Source organism: Apiospora kogelbergensis (assembly GCF_038363985.1).
Source record: "Apiospora kogelbergensis strain CBS 113332 chromosome Unknown utg000005l_segment0_segment0, whole genome shotgun sequence".
NCBI lineage: Eukaryota > Fungi > Ascomycota > Sordariomycetes > Amphisphaeriales > Apiosporaceae > Apiospora > Apiospora kogelbergensis.
Window position 1 is genome coordinate 6,082,766 of NW_027117422.1, and position 17,172 is coordinate 6,099,937.

The 17,172-nt window shown below is 53.8% G+C and overlaps 3 protein-coding genes across 3 annotated transcripts; 2 read left to right on the top strand and 1 right to left on the bottom strand.

Moving 5' to 3' along the window:
• Positions 1-7,889: 7,889 nt before the first annotated feature.
• On the top strand, positions 7,890-10,870 carry PG998_008648 (uncharacterized protein; the record flags this gene model as incomplete). The annotated part of the gene is made up of 5 exons (XM_066875464.1): positions 7,890-8,267; positions 8,334-8,481; positions 8,552-9,549; positions 9,618-10,184; positions 10,235-10,870. The coding sequence occupies 5 exons, from the start codon at positions 7,890-7,892 to the stop codon at positions 10,868-10,870; spliced, it is 2,727 nt and encodes a 908-aa protein (XP_066731409.1).
• A 2,304-nt stretch (positions 10,871-13,174) lies between these two features.
• Positions 13,175-15,106, top strand: PG998_008649 (uncharacterized protein; the record flags this gene model as incomplete). Its single annotated transcript, XM_066875465.1, has 6 exons — positions 13,175-13,527; positions 13,592-13,788; positions 13,857-14,175; positions 14,245-14,625; positions 14,699-14,809; positions 14,872-15,106. 6 exons carry the CDS (start codon positions 13,175-13,177, stop codon positions 15,104-15,106), a joined length of 1,596 nt encoding a protein of 531 aa, XP_066731410.1.
• An 861-nt stretch (positions 15,107-15,967) lies between these two features.
• On the bottom strand, positions 15,968-16,657 carry PG998_008650 (uncharacterized protein; the record flags this gene model as incomplete). The annotated part of the gene is made up of 1 exon (XM_066875466.1): positions 15,968-16,657. The coding sequence occupies one exon, from the start codon at positions 16,655-16,657 to the stop codon at positions 15,968-15,970; it is 690 nt and encodes a 229-aa protein (XP_066731411.1).
• Between the last annotated feature and the right edge of the window lie 515 nt (positions 16,658-17,172).

The window sequence follows — 17,172 nt, forward strand, 5'->3', positions numbered from 1 at the left end:
CCGCGGATACATGGATGATGTTCAAATTTATATCAATTCAATACAACTGACTGCGATTCACCCATATGCTACACGCCCGCTCGAAGACCCACTCTCGACACAAGCCAGTGTTGAGGATTAGTACAATGTTGTTTCAACCTTGATAGGAGAGCAATAGCGGAAGCCCAAGCTGTTTGCCAGACCCTCAAATGCGACGGGCAAGTATTACAAATACCTTAGCTCGCCTGCCTGCATGACTGTTTGGTGTTTGTGAGGAGACGAATGGCGACTCCTCGCCTCCTTGAATAGGGGCAATTAATTGAGCACGTTGATCGCCCACGTGCCAATTAGTGCTCGCCCACCAGGGGAATATTGACTGGTGTTCGATCATTACGTGGGCACGACACGATTATAGAGACTAGGGGCAGCATCGACTATGTAAGGCTGGCTTTGAGCTCCCAGGTCGCACCCGGGGAACAAACACAACCGAGGCAATAGTATATAGACGCAGGAGGCCACTCTTTGGATGTCAATGGAGCATTTCTAGCAAAAGGAATAGAGCAGCCCTACCCGAGGGCGAGGACCAACCAGGGTCATCTTAATAAAACTCTGCTTCCATCCACCCGACCGCGGCTCCTTTTATCTCTTAAAACCCGAGGCATCTGCATCCATTCACAGGCGCCAAAACGGGCTGCAACCGAGAAACAATTACCCGTCTACGTTACAGATACTGCCTTTTGTATCGCCAACGCATACATCCAAAATCCAGATCGATTGGCTCGTAACAAACTGGACCAGCAAAAGGAAAGAAGGCAGGAGCTGCATGCATGGCAGGATGCATGCATACATGTATGTATATGTATGTATGGGGCGGGCGCGGAACCGGTTCATTCATCCTGCTTGATGCTGATACAATAAACGCCCAGGTCACATGTATCTGTATATAGGCTTTTTTTCTTTTCTGAGACAATTGGTAGGAAGATGCAGCAAGCAACCTGTACCGGCCCGTCCGCCCAACCACCGGTGAGCTGCACACCCAGCAACAACGTCCTCGGCTTTCTTGCATGCCGGATGGGAAAAGGTCAAGAGGTGATGCTCCCCCATTGGGGAGGAGGGTTCAATATCAGCGGCATTAGTAGCACTGCCAGGACCCGTGCCATCCCTCTCGGATATATGTGGCTGGTGTAGTAGGACGGCGGCGAGCAGCAGGCTTGGCCTGTTGTTGGGAGCGTCAAAACTAGATTAGGCAGCGACATAGCAGAAGCAAATATATCGTCAGCAGCAACGATACGAAAATAGACACACACAGAGTACACATGCACGGGTATGGCAGATGCCCCTCTACTTCAGAAACAAGAAACAGCCCTGCAGCAGCAACCAAACGACGAGCGGAGGGCGGGTGCTTCAACTTGACCGATGCATGCCGAGGGAGACGGAATGCGCGCGAGAGTAAAACAAAATAAAAACAAGCGCTTTCCCGTCTAGCCGATTCAGCTGCGTGCATGCATGAAAGGGGGAGAGGGAGGGTAAGCAGGACAGACGCATCGGGCTGGCGGGCAGAAAGAATACACGAGCCAGCCAGCCGTAGTCTGTCTGGTATGGGAGAGAGGGAGAGAGAGCATGGTGCATATGGTTACATCACTTCCTGCGTTGAGTTTGGGGACGGCATGAACTTCATGCTGGACGAGGAATGGGGAACCTTGGGAACATCGCCGCCAAAGCTCCGGCATCAAGCGCCGTGTGCCCGTCAGGTGGCTTCTTCTGCTGGACTGTGTGCTGTGTGCGGTTGGTTGCGGGCATTGCTGCGGGCATTGAAGAACTCCACCAGGGGGGGGATGATGAATGGTCTCGCGATATTTTAATCAACTGAAGCCGGTAGGTAATAAGTGTCTTGAGTATTGCCAGAGTGCTAGTCTTCTAGTCCCTGGGGAAAGACCGTGGGAAATCAAAGCTTCGCATCGCAATTTGTTTGTTCTCGAAGTTCGGCTCGGTGGAACCACATGTTTCATGCAAGGATGGACCTGCAGATTTAAGGATTGCCGGGGTTGGGGTGGGGGTGGTGTTTGTGATGCCATGAATAGGCCGGGAGACTTGTCCAGGAAGATGGTGGTAGTTTCGATCCTTAGCCGCCGCGTCGAGTGTCGTTCACCCCGAACCGAGAGAGGCGCTTTGAAGATCGGGATCCATCTCCCCTCCAGCCTCCCAGGGGGATGTCGGCAAAGGAAGACGGAAAAAAGCTCCTTGGTCCTGGGCTTCCGTTTCGTCAGAGGATCGAATTGGGCTCTAGAAGGGTTCTGGTGCCTTGGAAGGGAGGAGGAAGAAGGGCTGAACGGCACATCCTAGACCCCGAAAATGGAAATCCCCGTCAGCCGTCATCTCCGGCGTCAATGCGAAATTGGAGATATGTGGTGGTTGATGGGGAAGAAGAAGAGTGCATCACCACATCGTAAAGTGGCATCAGCAGCTGACAGATAGCCTGTTTGAGAGACCGTGACACAAGAAGAAAAGCAGGTTATTTCGTGGAAACGAAAACGAAGCCATCCCGGGTCGGAAGGCCTTTTGCTAGCTAGCCTTTTGGATATTTTATTGATTGGTTCTTTTTGCCATTGTTGGCTGGCTGAAAACGACACCCATTATGATATCCCGAGTCTTGTTGGCTTGCCCACGTGGTTACTGCATATCATTGCCATGCCCTATCGGCTGGAAAGCATAGCACCTTCACATCACTGTACACTGTGGGATGCGAAACAGCACAGCGGTGCGATAGTTGTACCATACGTAAGGTTGATTGTGGTGGTGTGTTTATAAGTCGCAATGTCGAAACAGGGAGTTGCAAGGAGCTTGAGAATCCGAAGCCCGTCCACCCGTCAATGCGTCGAAGACGGGATTCCAACATCATGTCTTAAAACGGACGCGTCAGATCGAAGACCAAGACGCCAACGTCAGCAACGACCGTGCAGGATTTGAAGCAATTGTGATGACATAAGCTGACATGACAGGCATGTGGCCCAGAGACATTGGACGAGGCACAAGCCTTTGTATCGACGCCTGAACCATGAACGGCCAAGATGATACCGGCCTTGCTTCTGCAGCTCATTCATCAGGAGCCGCTCGCTTCTTTGTTTCTTCGTCTACGGAGTATGCAGGTAGTTCGAAAAGGAGCCGCCGTCCCAGTTAGCAATTCCAACAAGATGACGGCGGTTGCCAGACCCCAGCCACTTCTTTCGGCGTCTCCAGAAACGCCAAGCAGCTAAAAGTCTCCTAGAAGTAATGTTCCTGGGCGGCTTGTGTAATGCCCTTGTTCGACATCTTTTTAAAACCACCCACCTAGTGGACCAGATATGGAGATGGGAATACCTCCGTGCCGTTTCTCTCTGTGAACTTCGCGGACATGATAGTCGGGATGCCAGAGTGGCGATGAACCCGATATTAGCATCTTCTCCAACCGCGTTTTGTCAACATCAACAAAAGAGACGGAAGCGTGTCAAACTGACTCTGAGGCCCGTCCGAGCTTGACTTCCGGGAAGCGTAATTGCCATCTCGAGATTGTCTAGGCTGTCAGGTGCATCAGGATCGCCGTACGCCAGAGGCAGACAGGGTCGCTGAGATTTAGAGGGTTGGGTTAAGCTTCCAATGTGGTCGGAGAGTCTCTTGCCCCAGAGTCATTCCAGACCTTTTTGTTTCTCGACTTTATTATTAGGTTCTCGGCCATGGCAGTGATGGGCACAGGGCTAAAGTGATGTGTCTCGTATCTCTAATTCTATGTATCATGGTGGTTGACATCGTTGATCCGCGTGAAGATGAGGGAGGATTCGTACCGGGTTCTCATCTCACGCCAACGACGACGTGGTCCCTGCAGCTGAGCGGGAGGTGACGTCTGTCTCCTAGCTCTTTTCGGCAGCTGAGCTGTGTCCCGAGAGAACGAGAGTAGTAGACCAAAAAAAGAAAAACTTCCGTCATTCGGAGCCAGGACCGACGTGGGCACTTCGCGATGATGGGCTGGCTGTTTGTTGCTGCTGTTTGGAAGCCGGCCAAAGTTCAATAGCGTCGAGGCTTTCTCTCGATCCGAAGCCAAGCCAGAACATCAACAAGGTGCGACTAGTTTAATGGCGTGTGTAATGTGCTGATGCATAGACGAAGAAGACAAGATCATGTGGACTCGGCCATGCGAAACATGGGACTTTGAGGGGTGTCGCATACAAAAGTAAAGTGCTGGTAGAGTGAGCGGTTTGATTAGTTGGTCGATTGAAACGAGGTCCAACGGAAGAGGGAATGACTGTAAGACAGCGAGCCTATTCCGGCTACCGCGGGGCATTCTTTTTTCTTTCTTTCTACCATGTATCTGTTTTCCGTTTCCCGCTTGACCGTAACTATGCAGTACTGCGATGCGATGGTGATTGTGGTTGATGCCCTGATGCTCTGGTGCCGTGGGATACGACGGTAGTATGCCGTGAGTCGTGCGCGACTTTGATGTTTCTCGTCTGGCGCGGTACCTGCATCATCGTCAATGCCATCAGTCAATCTCATTCGAGCATCCATGTCGACTGGAGGGGATATTTGCAGGCCCAGTACGAGCAGGACCCCACCATCTGTAGTTCATAAGGTTCTAGTCAGCACGTACAGTACGCTGTATATTCGTTCATTCGCATCTCTGCCCTTATTAGTAGGGGGTTCTAATCACCAGTGGCAGCATTCTGTTCGCCCACGGATCCTCCCCTCTCTCCGCTACCAGACCACCAGAGTCGTGGTCAACGAATGGATGGATGCAATAGAATCGTCGTCAGTCAACGGCTCTGGCCCATCGTAAACCGCGCCTAGCTGTCTAGTCCATCCCACAGACCGCGCCCGTCTCGGGTACGGCGATACATGTAGTCGCATTCTGGTCGCAGTAGTTGCAGTAGTCGCAGGTGCAGGCTTTCCCCTGCAGGAGCTCCCAGGATGGTCGAACCGTTTTAGGTAGTCGACTGATCAGTCAGGGCCGTCCAGGGCCGTCCAGGGCCATCTTTTCGCTGGGCTTTTGCTGGGCTCGGGTACAGAGTTACATGAGAAAGAGCATTTGCCATAAACACCCAGATGTGATAATTTCCCTAAACCCACCTTGTCCAGGATTGTCTCTTGTAGGTTGCAGTGGTCTAGGAACTTGATACTTGGCTTTGATAGAATGAATGGGGTGACCCAGCCCGTCTCGCCGTGTTTTCTTCTTCCTCGTCTCTTCTTCCACGGTAAAGTGCCTGGCGACCATGTACTTGCTACCGCTGTAGGGACTGTGCTGTCTTGGAACCCATCTCCGTCTCCGTACACACTGAGGACGTCGTTTTGTTTAGGCCCGCCAGTGGGTTGGACCGGTATCGTAGATACATTAGATAGTAGATATCCTCAGCTCGTCCGCCGCCTGCTATTCCCACTCTCTCTACCCTACCTTGGCTCTCTGCCTTCCCTATCCCACCTCCAATACCACCATCGCAACGCCAACGCAACATCTGCGTTCGCTGCATCTGGTCGGTCCGCCACCATTCTTGTTTTTCACACAAGACGAGGAGTCCAAAGGAAACACCAGCGAGGGACACGGGGGATTAATCATTCAACCCAACAAACGGTACGTCCAAATGCTATTGACCATTGAGCGAGGCGAGCGAGCGAGCGGACAAGCAAACGGGCAGCCATTCTTCACATTCCTGCGTCGCGTACAGGGACACTGCACGTGTGTCGACAAATCCATGCCAAGAGGAGATCGTCCGAATACCTCCCCAGCTTGCTGTCCCAATATCCCCATACCCTTCCCCTTCGAGATGCTGCCAGTTTCAGCAGCAAATTTGTCTTATGAAAGTCGCATGTTATTTCCGTGCTGGCTGCCGGAGACACACAACCTATCCCTTTGTCTGCTTAATTTTCCTGCAATAGACCATCCATTTGGTTGTCATTGTGCATCTGTGTTGTTTGCTTTTTTAGGCCGGGTCACTTTTTGGGGACAGTATCTAACGGCAAAGACTGGCGTAGAAAAAAACCAAGGGAAGCCCGAACGGAAACCAACATAACGCCAAGCCCACCCCAATTGCCAGCACCTGCACCAGCACCAGTGCCAACACCAGCACCAGCGCCGGCTCCAGCACCAGCAGCACCCAGCTTTTGCTGCACGAAGCTTGACCTGAGCGCCCCTTAATATTAATAAAACCGCTACTGCTGGCAACGACCCGAAAACATCAACACCCTGCGCCTCTCTCGATATCCAGCAACGAAGAGAGCATTTCGGGAGATCGACAGACAGGGACTTTATTTTCAATACTCTCATTTGTCTCAATTGCAGCTGTCTCGTCGCCCACTTGGAGCGATCGACCTTTTGAGCGCCTGAATCGGCTCCTTCGAATAGATTCTCGCTGTCCCATTGCAGGCCCGAATTCCAAACGCGCTACTTTCGACGCCAGTGCCAGCACGTCTCATTTCGGCCATTCCAGTTTCTCGACAACCACACGCGCAACGCCTTACCCACGGACGCACACTCGACACTCGTCAGCAAATTGGCGGTCTATGGTTCTGTTAGGCCACAATTGAAATACACCGACGACGACGCCTGTGGAAAAAGCACAATTTCGCACACCACGTCGATTCCTTGGTCAATCTCACCTTTTCGTCACTACCGGCTAGGCGAGACCTTTGCTTCGCTGGAGATTGACGCAGGGCGTTCCTTGTTGTCAGAGACGAAATAATTGGGGTATCCTGCTTGGGCACCCAAACAACAAGCAAGACGCGACCAGTAATTAGACCTTCGCCTCGCATCATTTCTGCATAATGATATGCTGAACCGCATCACTGGACCATCGCGAATAAGCAAATCACCTTCATTGGCTCCCGACCGCACGTTCTTGCATTTCTCGACAACAACCGCCTTGGGCAAGCGAAGGGCGAGAGAAGAAGAAAACACCAGCCCAATTGACATTGGCCCAATCTAGGACCATTTCCAAACTACCCGTTTATCATTCGCTTATTTTCACCCATCTCCGAAACAGACTCCAGGCCGTTTCTCAACTGCATTGTCGAACACACGTACTTGGGGTGCCAACTTCGTGAGACGGACCTGACTGGGTATTTGAGTTTGGTTCCAAGTTCTGGCTTAACGGCCTTTCATCTAGCCAAAGTCTGACCTATTCGAAGCAGCGCAATTGTTTGGCTCAAGCATTCAAGTCAGCGAGTAAGCAGCAATCGCCTTCAGGTGACTGACTCCTTAATCATTTCTTCATCGCACCGACCGCTTGCTGTTGAAGTTGTCCGCCTTTGCGTCAACAATCGAAAACCGAAAACAAGATTGAAGGAGCACCGAGCTACAACCGGAACAGCCTGTCCACAGGGCAATAACCCCTGTTCCCAGGCCATCCCGAATTCTCGGGACCTAATACAACTTCTTGCGCGTCCTTCGCGTGGAAGATGTCGTCTGCTGCACTGCAGGCCGCTCCACACCAACCGACCTCCTTGAACCCGCATCCTTCCGGCCAGGAAGGCTATTATGCGAGGGACAACCTTCCTTCTGCCTCACCTGCATCTTCGAAACGTCCTTCTCGTAGGCCGAGCGGAAATAGCACCGGCTATCCCGACCAACAACAATCCTCACCAATGAGTTCCCGTACGGCAATGGCTTCGCCAGTCCCTGTGGCTGCAGTCGAATATCAGCACTCCCCCCTAATAACCGCCGACGACACGAACCGCCGACCGCACCCCCTCGAACCTCATCTACACAACACAGCAGTTCTCGGAGAGCTGCACGCGCAGAAGAAAGAGCCTCTTCTTCCTCCAGGGCGCCTAACGGAGAAGCGAGTAATAGCCGACATGGCCAAAATGGGCACGATGATCCCAGAAGTCGCCGCACACCACAAGAAACGCCTAGGGGCCGACAAGACTCGGCCACGATCTCGACAACAATGCCGATTCGAACCAACCCCACATCGTCGACACGCAGCTCGTCGAAACAGCCTTCTCGTGAGGCCAGCGAGGTATTAAACCAGATCGTTATTTCGCAGCCCGAAGTGGACCTAGACAGGGAACGAGAGCGACAAGAAGAGGCCCACGCTCTCGCGGCAGCATCGGCACATGAAGAATACGATGATGCCATTCCTCCGCCGATTGTTGCCTCCCGAGATGCACAGGAGGAGCCCAGCAGGCGCGGTGGCCGAAGCCGCCATGATCATTCTAAGAGGGAGAAGGCCACCAAATTCGGCGACTACTACCTGGGAAGCACTATTGGAGAGGGAGAGTTTGGTAAAGTAAAATTAGGCTGGAAACAAGATGGTGGCGTACAGGTGCGTGTATACTAACCTTGCGAAATCATATTTGAGCAGTCACACTGATACATATCTCGCTTACAGGTCGCCATAAAACTCATACGCCGGGACAGCGTCGGAAGCAACCCGTCGAGGCTCAACAAGATCTATCGCGAGGTATCGATTCTTCGCGGCGTCTCGCATCCTAACATCGTTAGGCTTCACGAAATGTCCGAGACCGAGCGACACATTGGTATTGTGCTGGAGTATGCGTCGGGTGGTGAACTTTTTTGACTATATCCTGAACCATCGCTACTTGAAAGACAACGCCGCCCGACGACTATTCGCACAGCTGGTGTCTGGCGTGGGGTATCTGCACAAGAAGGGCATTGTTCATCGGGATCTGAAGCTCGAGAACCTGCTGCTGGATCGCAACAGGAACATCATCATTACCGATTTCGGTTTCGCCAACACCTTCGACGCGAGCGACGAGTTAACAGAGCAGGAAGAGTTGGGACTTGGCGATCGCGACTATGTCAAGAGCACTGGGCTGGACAAGACGAAACCAAATGGTCTGCGAAGGGGCGATCTGATGCAGACTAGTTGTGGCAGTCCCTGCTATGCCGCGCCGGAACTTGTGGTTAGCGATTCGCTGTACACGGGACGGAAAGTTGACGTGTGGAGTTGCGGTGTTATTCTCTACGCCATGCTCGCGGGGTACTTGCCCTTTGACGATGATCCGGCTAACCCGGAAGGCGACAACATCAACCTGCTTTACAAGTACATTGTTAACACCCCTCTGACCTTCCCAGAGTACGTCACCCCGCATGCCCGAGATCTCTTGCGCCGCATATTGGTGCCCAGCCCGCGGAAACGAGCGGATCTCTTCGAAGTGGCCAGGCACAGTTGGCTGGCGGAATACGCACACGTGGTTGAGCTCATCACTAGCACTACCACCACCACGAGCGAGATTCAAAACACCACTGTGCCCGACGAGGAGGAAGAGGGAGGTTTGGCTCGGAGTGCTTCGGTTCGGGAGCCTACCAAACCGAAGCCTCAGCCAGCCGCTGTTGGTGATCTTGCCAGGAAACAAGGTCCTGTTGACCCTGAGGAAGCGCAAGCATACACGAAGACGCACAAGGACAACAAGCGCCGAACTGTCCAGGTCGAATATGTTGCCCCCACCACGCAGACGCAGCGTGGAGGCGAGTCCAGCCAGGCTTCTCCGCGCGGAAAGGGCACCAAGGCTCGTTCCTCTAGTCAAGGCCCGGTCGAGGTGCACACTTCTCCCCAGGACAAGCCGTTGCCCAGGGATCCTCCTGTCGCAAAGGATGCATACACCGGATCGCCAAGTCAGAACAGGACTACTAGGCCACCAAGCGCGCACAGGAACCAGAATGCGCCGGCTGCCCGACCTCATCGGGAGTCATCGCGCTCCGACGCTTACACAAACACAGGCACTCCTGGACACTCGGCAACACGACCAGCCACCCGTGGATCTGTGCACTCGACAGGATCACGACATGGTCTTGGTTCATCACGAGCCTCGTACGGGCAGCCCATCCCCCCACGGTTGCCGGTACTAATGCGCAGGGAAGGATGTCGCAGCCGACGGGCGGGGCTAAGAACTACGTCACTTCCAACCCAGCGCCCCAGGAGTCTGGGGACATGGACTTCGGCAGACCCAGCGTCTCCGCCCCTGACAAGTTTGCCCGTGTCTCCGGTTACGAGAACGAGGCCCCGCAGCGACAGCATACGCCGCAGTCCGCTACCCTTTCTGCCGATTCCAAGGGCCACAAGAGATCGAACACTATCGGTGAGATTGGAGGCAAACTGTTTGGACGAAGCGGTTCTCTGTTCGGCGGCCGTAAGAAGCGCCCCGATCAGCAGCAACCGGCAGAGAAGAACAACAGGAAGTACCCCCTGTCAGCATGGGCAACATGCCGGCAGAGGGCAGTGGTCGGCCTTCGATTGATTCTCGCGCCTCGCGTCGTTCGTTCTCGCAGGCATTGGGTCTCGGCAAGAAGCGTAGTGGCAGCATAGCCGGGTCCCAGGTTTCCCTCGACAAACCTCTAAACCCGAGGCGCTTCTCTTTGATGAAGGCTATGGGCCTTGCAAGAGATGTCAACTCGCCGCCGCCTGACGCGCATCACAGCCAGTCATCGCAGGATCCCCAAGCGGACGAATACGGTCGCTATACCGAGTCACGGATGAGCCCCAGTCAACAACAACAATACGCCCCCGACGGCACCTATGACGAACGTGACCTGGCAGCCCAACAACCCGACAGCCCCAGCTTCCACCAGCGCCACGCCTCCTCATCGCGGCCCAATGCCGTGCCATCCTACATGCAGCAGGGCGCTGTTCTCAACTCCGGTTCGGAGTCCTCGGTCGATCGCACTCACCGACGGGCGCCCAGCTCAGCGCCTCACCAGGCCGGGTATGATTCGGAGAGCACTGATCCACGACGATCCCAAAGTCGCGGTGGGCGTGGCGTCCTTCAGAAGAACAAGCGCTTTGTCGACCACTACGATGGCGAAGAATATGGAAAACACCATGATCACGCAGGCAGTAGTGGTGCCGCGAAGAGAGTGATGGACTTCTTCAGGAGACGGGGCAAGGCTCGCGGCGGAGAAGTCTGATTTGCTTCGTGGAGGATGGAGGGGCACTGAAGCACGCCGTCGATGGTGCTCCTTGCCTCTCACGTCTCCTTTGTTATCGAATTTGCTGTTGTTGCATCGTTGCTGCGAATGAAATACCCTTGGAATTCGACGAAGTTGATGACTGGTTTTTCCATCGATACATCTATATCCCACACATACGGCATTGTAATATGAATTTGTTTCGGGCAGCGTCACTCTCCCTCCTCCAACTTCTTCGTCACAGGCCTAATGCATGCTGGTTTTTCGTCCTTATACCGGCCCATCCATACCCCTACGCCAACTATCGAACATCGGCACTAATCCAGCGGCTGCGACGAGAACCCGAGACACGGCCGCAATTACTTTCATGTCCGATTAATGATCAGATGACATGGGGAAACCTTTCTCTTATTACACTATTGCTTTTGTCATCTTCTTCGTTCCTCTTGTGTCTGATCTGTTTTGTGAGGGTGGAAAATGGCGTTCGTTGGTTTCTTAGAAGACTCGAGCTTTTGTTTGTCGAGTCGCGCCATTGTTTGCTGGGCCAGGGCTAGGGAGGAAGTGGTTTTGTTCTTGTTTTTTTTTCGCGGAGTAGAAGAGGGAATCGGGGGATCATGTGTGGTAAACCTGGGATGTTTACTCAACAATTGGCGGCCCACGGCGATAGAGCAAAGGCTCTCGGCTGAGTCGCTATCTCGTCATCCTCACCAAGACATGCCAGATTTAATTTGTTAGCATCTAAATCATATCAAACCTTCTTCCGACCGACTGTAACTGCGCCATACCCTCGAAGTGAACGAATCTTCCTTTTGTTTACTTAAGCTACCCTCCTATTGTTCTAATGGCCCGTCGGTGTCGCTGTACTGGGCTACGTCTTTGGTATCTCGAGATTTTGTCGGTCTTTGATGCTGGCCCTCTTACTTCATCTGCGTATTGATTACCCCGTCGCTGGACTTTCAGTACACCGCTGTCATCCATTTCGGATCACTCTTATACTACATCGAAGACTAGTGGACTTCCTACCTGCCGTCGTCGTAAAGGATACCTTGTATGTAGTGTCAGTCAATCCTTCGACACACCGGAGAGTCTAGCATCCTGCCAAGGAGCCAAAGGTATGTTGACACCACGTATAAAGCCACCAGTAAGAGCATCACGTATGTTCACGTTCCGGTGCAATCCGAGAGCAATCCGAGAGTCGAACCACCCCAACTCTCGACTTTCTCAATCTCAGCACTAAGGAGATCAGGTATGGCAAGCTGATAAGGTCTATCCAGGCTGAGAGGTCAAGTGAAAGCGATTGATTAGTCAAGAGACCACCATGCAGATTGACGGCTAAGTCAGCAGCGCGTCTTTATATTACCCTTCCCCTCTTCCCTGCACCCCGCCATCAAAGCTGCACGTCAGAGCCGAGCATCCTTTTTCTCATTTGCCTAAGATGGAAGGATTTTCGATGTCATTCCCTTTCAAGCAGCGTGCTCAGGACTTCTTGGCACCTTGATTAATTTCAACGTCACGTTCCTCGCTTCGCCCGTGCTACACTCCGGCGGAACTGGAACATCCCGACGAGTGCAACCCACCAGGTCGCCATGGACTTTGACATACATAGACGACCGACCGTCTGTCCTACACCATGCGACGCTATCGTGTGCTCGCAACCTGCCGTCCACTTGTTGCCCGTGGCCTGGATGACAGGTCTGATACGGGCAGACGGGGTCACGGAGTTAGGTTGAAAAGTCGGCGGTGAAAAGGAAAATAGGACCTGAGTAACAACCCCGGTCCAGTTACTACTGGACGTCCCAATGGGGAAGTGGTCCTAGAACCAATATTGCGGCGCATTATATACCGGGAACCCAAGAGGGAAATGGGATGATGCTGGGAAGGGGTCGCTGCCTATTGGTCTGCTTCCGAAAGCCCACCCGTGGCCCATCTGCACGATCGAAATCCTCCGCGTATCCGAATGCATTTTTCATATGCACGAATATTGCGACCTCCCCTTTGCAGATGCAAGTGCGGCTCCTGCAGGCCATCTGTCAGCGATTGGAAATACACATCCTTTGCGGCACACGAGATGACATGCAAGCATGCCTCTTCAGGCTGTCACTGTCGCTGTCAACAAACTCTCCGAACTGACGGGAACCGAACCCCCACCTGCGTGGTATCCGGACTACAAATAGCCGCGGCATGATCGTCCTCCAGTCTTGCCTTGGCTGGCAGAAGCCCTCAGCTCCGACCAAGGTCTCCTTTCAGCTCTCTCTCTCTCCACTCTCCATCCAGAACTAGTACCTTAGTCCGTTGTGGGAAATCATGGCCCGCATGCAGATGCTCACGGCCGCCCTGGTGGCCGGTGCCCTCGCCCTCGACATACCCGCCGCGCCCGTCTGGCCCACCGCGGGCCGCTGCACGGACAAGTCGCTAACCATCCCCAGCTGGGTCATCTCCGACTACAAGGTCGTCGGCGGCACCACCACCTTCAAGGTCAACAACCGCGCCTCGGAGAAGACGCCCTACGCCGCCGACGTCGAGTGCACGGCCGCCGGCGTCTGCCAAGGCACCGGCATCGCAGCCGACGCCCTCCGCGAGACCATCTCCAAGGGGCCCGACGGCAACCCCGTCATCGGCCTGACCGAGACGTGGGTGTGCGCTGACAACAGCGACAAGTACATACATCCAGCCCATACGTAACGAGAAAGGAAACATCCAAACGCTGACCGCCCCCTTTAGGGTCTTCTTCCAAGCCAGTGGCAACACCACCATTACTCAGTGTGCCGGGAACGACTGCGTCTCGCCTATTCCGTATCTTGTAACAAGCTCGCTGAAACTGCCCGTACCACTCACACCGGCGCAGCCAACGCCGCCGCCGGGCTACAAGGCGCCCACCTGTGCCAATGTTGGCTCGGACCAGTGGACTGTCACTGGGGGTAAGTAGCCATCTAGTTGGGCTGTGTTGTTTTAATTGGTCTGGATTGTTGACACGAATAACGCACAGTTTCCTACAAGAACTACACAAAGGGTCAGTGCAAACAATGGTACCTCGAGGATCGCGTGTGCATAAGCGACAACAACTTCTTGTCCAAGGGCCAGTACCTCAGCCTCAACGTTACCAACAACGCCATCGAATACGAGGTGGCATGCTCCCACACCCCCAAATACGACGATTTCAGCATCCCCAGCCCGCTGCGATGCACGGGCGGAAAGTTCAACGAAATCACGCTCGACGTCTCCTGGTCTGGCGTTGCCCCTGACTTTACTCTGAAGATCGAGGAGCTGTGGTACTGTCTTGAGAATCCGGCAACCAACGCCGCGCCGTAAGTATTTCGCCGTTTTCATCGAGAAACAAACCCCCTTTCGATACTGAACTCTTTCTGCTCGCCCAGCACCGCCATTGTAGCCTCGGGAAGCGCATCCCTCGCCCTGACCTGTGAGTCGCACCCGGGCATCACGGGCGCCGCCGACGACATCATCACCATCTGCACGGACCCGGCGGCGTCGCACGCCGTCGCCGGCGCGCAGACTGCCAAGCAGACGCTGCCCGTCTTCGCGCTCGAGACGGCGTACCCGACGCACGGCGGCTGCACCTTCGACAGCGTCGTCAGCCCGACCTTCTACCTGCGCGGCATGTTCTTCGAGACGACGCCGTTCGACGATCCCGCCGCGGCGGAGCTGGCCCGCTTCACCTGCGGCCTCACGGGGCCCGGGTTCGCCGACTACTTCTTCTACGAGAAGCCGCCGGTTTCGGGGGCGGGGGTTGATGCTGTGTGAGTCCTCTCCAGAAAGCGGAATATTATTCTCGAGGTTGCTACTGACCCCTTTTTGCTTTGCGGCTATTAGATACGACTGTGGCTCTCAGCAGTTGGACTGCTCCTTTAGCTTCGATGCGCCCAAGAGGATGCTCACGCTGGACAAGACGTGGCAGTGCAGCGACAAGAACGCGGCCCAACCGTGAGTGTCCCCTCCCCTTCCCCCTCCCGAACCTAATTACTTGACTAACCATCGCGGAACAGACTGTACTTCGACGGACAAGGCACCTACGACTGGAATATGGACCCGTACTCCCAGTGCTCGACGCCCAACAAGAACATCTACTGCTTCTGGTACGACGACATGGCCAACCTGCAGCCGGGCGTCCCGTACAACATCCCCAAGGTCACCGTGAGCCTGGCCAAGGGGAAGGCGCCGCGGCGCGAGGACACGGTGCGCGAGAATGGGAGCTGGGCTCTGTTGAGCCAGGAACTGTGAGATCGAAGAGACGGACGACCTCATGGTTCATGGATGGAGGGCATTAGCCCAGCTCGGGCTTGGAACAACTAGCTGGCTTTATTAAGGAGAGGGGGACCGTTATGGTAATTATCATAATTCTAATTACTTATTACCCTGACTGTTGCGTTCTGCGCTGAAGCCGTGGTGAATGTTATCAGTTGTCTTATTTGCTAGTCCTGGTATATTAATAGCACAGGTCTGGCGGGCCACCTTGCGACGCCTGTTGGCAAGACCTTAGTTGCAAGTAATGAAATGGTGATCTGGTCCTTTCTTTTTTCCTGTTCGATGTCAAGTTGTCAATCCAATAGAAACGAAACCAGATCGTAATCTTGCCTGAATATTGTCGCATTCCATTATCACAGGTAATACTATGAAGTATACCCAATAGTGAGACCATAGTAATGCTAGTAAAACATCGTGCCCCTGAGGCCCGGAGTGGTTAAAAGAAAACAAAAACGTGATAAATTCTCACTCTGTTGTTACAAAAATGTGATGAACCCTTATCCTATCTTCTGCCGTACGTATTATATTTTTGAAGTGATCCCACATAGCCCTGTGGCCTGCTTGGTGGTAGCCGCCTGTAAACTGTCCCGGAACTTACGTCTCTGGGCGGTGAGCTCACTCCTGGGACTTTTCGCATGACTTTCGCCTCTCGCAGCTTCGTCGTCTCCACCCCAGGAATGTGACGGCGTGTGGTGGGTCGTGCTTGGCTCGATGGGCGAACCGGGAAGGAGAATGACCCTCTGAGAAACTCATCAATATAGGCTCTGGATACGGGACGCCCGAGAGAGGTTGCCCATGCGTCGTCGAATATATACGGTGTCCCTGCTTGTCTCTCTTTCAAGGGATGGCCCTTCGTAGACCAGTTTTCGACAGCTCCCCCAGGAATATTTTCTCCCAGTATCTTCCGGCTTCGCCATGTTCGTCGCTTTCCCCAAATCCCGGCATCCTGATGTCGGGTGGTGTCATGGCTCTCTCAGTTCCAGTGAGAAATCCAACGAAGAGATGAACAATCTCGTGGGCGATGCTGATCCCCATCTGGAATTTGAATATATCATAGGCGTCTCCCGCGACTCGGGGATCCTGCCTTGCGAACAGCATGTTTTCGATGATGACCTTGCTGACCGTGACAACGGATGCCGTGCCGGCAACGTAGTTCCTCATGTCTTCGCCCCAATTGTATCGCTGCGTCGCAGCCTCTCCTTCGACTTCTGGGTCGATGTAGACACATGGAAAATCATTGCGTACGGCCGTGAGGAACTGGCCAACCCAGAAGGGCATGTCGCTCATTTTACCCCTGTAGATGTGGCCAGCGAATCGTCGGTTCTTCTTCCTCTTCTCGTCAATCCCTTCAATGACTGCCTTCCCGACCGCAACAAGGCTTTGTCTGCCCTGAGGAGTCTCAAGGACCGAGAGCCCAAGGTGAACCAACGCTTCGACTAACCGGAACCGCGCTGAGCTAGGCGGTAGTTCTTCGTATTCACCCTTGCTATCTTGCGCCTGAACCATCAGTTGACCGACGCGGCTCATGGTGAATATCGAATGAGATAGTAGCTGGGGTAGGATAACAGATGGAGGGTGGTGGCAGCAGCTGGAGGGAGGCGGGAGGCGGGAGGTGGCTGCTGGAAAGGGATGGTAGCTGAAAGGAGGTGGGAGCTGATAGGTGAAGTATTGTTAGTTGGTGTGTGCTTGAATCTTGGCGATCTGCTGGAGTCTGATGAATTGCATTGAAGAACTGGTTCACGTAACACCATCACAGGTTATATACACGTCTATGGCTGGTGGCCTGGCCATACTGGAGGGCCTCAACCAGCTGTTGGTTACTGGTGAACTTGTGGCATCGTGTCGCGAATCTGCGATTCGGACGCCATCGCCATAGCAGGTGGCCATCAGTTGCGGCGGCGTTTATGCTTGGACAGGGAGTGTCTTGGGGAACTTGAAACCAACAAGGCCAGGCATGTTGCTATCACCAACAAGGCGAAGTAGACGGCCAATAAGCATTGAGATGTTTTTTTTTAAAATTTCTTTTAGAGAGATAGCCTGAT